General features: G+C 39.7%; 1 protein-coding gene across 1 annotated transcript in view; it reads left to right on the forward strand.

Moving 5' to 3' along the window:
• Window positions 1-5000, forward strand: part of LOC143033058 (protein O-linked-mannose beta-1,2-N-acetylglucosaminyltransferase 1-like) — a 14373-nt gene that overhangs the window by 4774 nt on the left and 4599 nt on the right. Inside the window, exons 3-5 of the mRNA XM_076198256.1 lie at window positions 2293-2500; window positions 3480-3589; window positions 4731-4880. Of these exons, the coding sequence (XP_076054371.1) occupies window positions 2293-2500; window positions 3480-3589; window positions 4731-4880 (468 nt within the window). The remainder of the gene's footprint in view (window positions 1-2292; window positions 2501-3479; window positions 3590-4730; window positions 4881-5000) is intronic.

Genomic DNA, 5000 nt, shown 5'->3' on the forward strand with positions numbered 1-5000 from the left:
TATTTTTATTTCATTTAATTACATTTTATTTTATTTTATTATTATTATTGTTTTTTACTCTCCAATATCAGGTCACTTTTGGGTCACATACTTAGAAGCTGAAAGACGAACTAGGAGGAGATAAACCTAGTTGACGTCGTCTAGGTTATGAGATTCACAACATTAAACGAGGATCCAGATTGTGTGGCGGGAGCTTTACCCCTATGCCAGCCAGCGTGGGGGGAGAGGGGGAGGGGAGACTGGAGAGGGGATGGGGAGGGGGAGAGGGGGAGGGGAAATGGAGGGGGGAGAGGGGAGCGGAAGGGAGGGGAGGGGGAGAGGGGAATGGGAGGGGGAGAGGAGAATGGGAGGGGGAGAGGGGAATGGGAGGGGGAGAGGGGAATGGGAGGGGGAGAGTGGAGGGGAGGGGGAACGGAGGGAGGAGGAAGGAAGGAGGAGAGGGAGAGGAGGAGGGGAAACGGAGGGGGGGAGAATGGGGAGGGGAAGAGGGGGAGGGGAAATGGAGGGGGGAGGGGGGAAGGGGAGGGAGAGGGAAAGGGGGAAAGATAGGAGGGGAAGGGGAGAGGGGGAGGGGAAGGGGAAAGTGGGAGGAGGGGAGGGGGAGAGGAGGGGAGGGGGAAAGGAGGGGGAGGCACAGGGCTGATTAAAATCATTTGACGGCAGTCAGGGGGAGGGAAGGGGGAAAATATTCCCACGTGGTACGAAAGGCATTGCAAAAACTTCATTTTCTGCCTCGTTATCTCTTAGTTTCGTTCAAATTTCATTTCCTTTCGTTCAAAACTGCCCCTTTGGACTGCGGGCACCGGTGGACGAGAGATATTGAAAACAAATTGTACTCGAACGCAGGCAAAAGAATTCATAACGAAATTGCGCTCGTCTTTTGTTTTGGACAGAAACTGGGTTTGCGGGGAGGTCGCTTGTGTGGGTGTGGGTACCAACTTCTATTCTTTTTATTTATCTATTTATTTTATTTATATTATATTTATATTTTATTTATATTTATTTATATTTATATTTATTTATTTTATTAATTTATATTTATATTTACTTATTCTATTTATATATATTTTATTTATATTTATTTTCTTTTTGGCTATCCCCCTTGTAAGGGGAAAAAGCCTTGGTATATGTATATGTATGTATGTATTTATTTTATGTTTCAATTTATTTTTCTTTTATCTATTTTTCATTGTTTCATTATAAGGCTTATTATTATTGGTATTACTGTTCCTATAATTATTATAGTTATTATTATTATCATTATTATTATTACTATTAATATTATTATTAGTTTTATTATCATTGTTGTCATTATTATCATTATATTTATTATTATTTTACCTTTCGATTGAAATCCCCCAGTCCATACCCCCTCGGGCCCCCCCTAGAGGGGGGACCATAAATAAAGCCATTATAGATTTTTTCTTTCTATTTCTATGTATATATTTTTCCTTAGTCCATTGCTCAGTACCCCTCCCCGTTCCCTCCCACACCCCTCTGCAGCTGGACCCCTCTGAAATCTGGGCCCTCTGAAATCTGAAATCTGAATATATATATATATATATATATATATATATATATATATTGTGTATGTTTAAGACAGACTGAACATTTTAGAAGCTCTGCCAAGGGAATTGTACCATCGCACGTAGCTCGGTTGCTAGCGTCTTGGTTTCGTGATTATGCATGCACACGTCAGGGTTCGAATCCCTTGGCAGAGCTTCTAAACACACACACACACACACACACACACACACACACACACACACACACATATATATATATATATGTATACATATATATATATATATATGTATATATATATGTATATATATATATGTATACATATATATATATGTATGCATATATATATACACATATATATATACATATATATATGTGTATATATATATATATACATATATTTATATATACATATATATACATACATCTTTATATATATATATATATATATATATATATATATATATATATATATATATATATACAGACATACACATACATACCCCTCCGCGGTTTTGGAAAGGTTAAGAGTTTTGTAAAAAGTTAGGAGATGAAATCGTTTATGCAGATTTCGGAAAACCGAACTTTTGAATCCAAGTTTACGCCCTCCTTTTCTTCCTCCTCTTCTTCCTCCTCTTCCTCCTCTTCTTCCTCCTCCTCTTCCACTTCCTCCTCTTCCTGCTCCTCTTCCTCCTCCTCTTCCTCCTCCTCTTCCTCCTCCTCCTCTTCCTCCTCCTCCTCTTCCTCCTCCTCCTCCGTCACTTGCAGATTGAGGGAGACGACGTACGAATCTGACGTGGAGGCGTTGTTGGAGAAAGCCTTTTTCCCCAACACCAGTCAGATCCATCCATGTCGTCCAGATTTCGACGAGTTTCAGTTTCCTGAAGGCCATGACGTCATCGCTTTCAGCTTCAGGAGTAAGGGCGACCCTTCTTCCCGGAGATACGTCATACAGGAGTATTACTTGATTGCCAAGGTAAGAATATATATATATATATATATATATATATATATATATATATATATATATATATATTTATATATACATATATATATGTATATATATATATATATATTTATATATACATATATATATGTATATATATATATATATATATATATATATATATATATTCTTATTTATGTATTTATTATTTTATTAATAAAACCGAGGATGAGATGGATAAATACGGTGAAAGGAGCTTTGAGCAAGAGAGGATTGTCTGTCGAGCAAGTGCAGAGAGAGGGCGGGAGATGGGGATGAGTGGGGAATGGCTGTGTTTATATGAAATGTGATGCAAGGGAGGGAGGGAGGGAGGGAGGGAGGGAGGGGAGGTAGGAAGTGGAAATGTGTGAATGATATTTTGACGCAGCCCGAAGGGATTTCTCCCTGTCTTCTCTTTTTTCTGCATGAGGGGACGGAGAGGTGGGGTCGCTCATTAAGTGAAGTGGTCTTGCTGTGGATGTGCTGTGTCTTGCTGCATTGCTTCTGACCCAGGGCAGTGGGCGGGATACAGGGATGACCCGTCATCCACGAGGAGCTAAGATGAGAGGGGGGGGAAAAGGGGTGATGGAGGGGAGTGGAATGGGTAGGAGTGGGTACTTACCTTTTGATTTGGCTACCTCTCTTATAAGGGGGAAAAAGCCCTTGGTATATAGAAAGATAGTAATTGATTTATTTTTGTATCTATTTATCTATTTTCTTATCTCTATTTTGTGCAATAGTGTAGTGGTTGGGTGTGCATTTTGATTTGGCTACCTCCCTTATAAGGGGGAAAAACCCTTTGGTATTACAAAGGATTACAAAGGCGGAGCATGCCGACAGGAGACCTTTTGGTCCATATCTAGGTCGGTATGTAGAGAGATATTAATTTATTGGTTTATGTATCTATTTACATATGTTCTTATCTCTTTCTCTCTCTCTCTCTTTCTCTCTTTCTCTCTTACACTCGTAGTGCCTCGGAATCTTCTTCTTGGAACCTCGAGAGTTTCATCGAGGACTTCTTCGTCTTCGTCGAGGCTCCTCCCACCTCCTCCTCATCGCTGACCCCTTCTCCCCCTACAGGTAAGTGTGACCTCGTCCTTGAGGGGTGCAGACATTTGTAGAAGGGTGATAGTTTATGATTTCCTAGTCTGTGTAAGGGTGTTAGTATACAGACACGAACACAACATAAACGGGGCGGAGGGTCTTCGACAAGAGTCTATGAAGGGAATTCGTTGACTCTGGACAGACCCCAACAATAACAACAACAACAACAACAACAAGAGCATACACATAATTATATCCAAGTTATACATACACTCAATTAATTGACATTAAGCTTTGTATGTGCGTATGTACGCATTTGCTCACATATTTGTGTATATATGTATGTGTATATGTGTAGGTATGTGTATTCAATTTATACATACGCCCAATTAGTTGACATTAAGCTTTGTATATGTGTATGTATGTATTTGTTCACATATTTGTGTATATGTGTATGTCTGTGCATATCCCAAGATACAAACCTTGACTGGCTCTCACAATTGTTCTTTTTCTCTTTCCTTTGTAACATCCTTTGTAAAGGTCGCAGGTCACTGGTGCCCAGCCTTTTTATGACCACACCCTACCTTAATAATTAATTACCCTCTGCCTTTAATGTCCTTTGCCTTAGTAAAATACCCTTGCCTTGGTGGCTTCCTAAGTAATTCGACTTTGGTAGAAGCCTCACCACTCATTACGTAAAAAAGGATAATGATAATAAATAATAATGATCATAATGATAGTAATAATAATGATAATAATGATAATAATGATAATAACAACAATAATAATGATTGATAATTTATGATAATGATTTAGAATAATAATGATAATAAGAACAATTCAACCTTTTTATAATCACATGACAAAATCTGGGTATGTTTTTTCACGTGTTATCGATTAGATTTCATATATAATTAGCAAAATTCGTAAACTACCACCTGGGTCTGTACACATATTAATTAACAAAATACCATTGCGCTGGTTACGTAATCGGAAGCGTGTTTGTCTCGGTCTCGCATTTGTGGGTTCGAATCCCGCACTCGTTTTCGGTACCCAGGCAGTGACTGTTACCTGCTCCGACAGTCCCCAAAGGACATCGTAGAGTAAAGGTGACGGCTTCGGCCGCAGCTGATCAGCGCATCCTGGTGTAAGATCCTCACATTTTTTTATCCTCAAGGGGGAATACCCCTCAGGAGAGGACTCTGTGTCACTCAAGAGCGGTGTACCACAAGGATCTGTTATTTCAACTCCGGATTCCCACTCTCTCCCTCAGTCGCAACTCCCATTTTTGGCGTCTCTGCGGACCAGAACCACGCAGCGTTCTTTTGTAATTGGAGATTCGTATCTAAAAAAAAAAAAAAAAAAAAAAAAATCTTTAAGTTGACATTCGCCTTCAATGGCGGCTCCCTTCAAGTATTTACAACGACGAAAGCCCATCAAAGATTCG

The sequence above is a fragment of the Oratosquilla oratoria genome, chromosome 15, assembly GCF_046742065.1.
Source record: "Oratosquilla oratoria isolate Oo_2021 chromosome 15, ASM4674206v1, whole genome shotgun sequence".
Taxonomy (NCBI): domain Eukaryota; kingdom Metazoa; phylum Arthropoda; class Malacostraca; order Stomatopoda; family Squillidae; genus Oratosquilla; species Oratosquilla oratoria.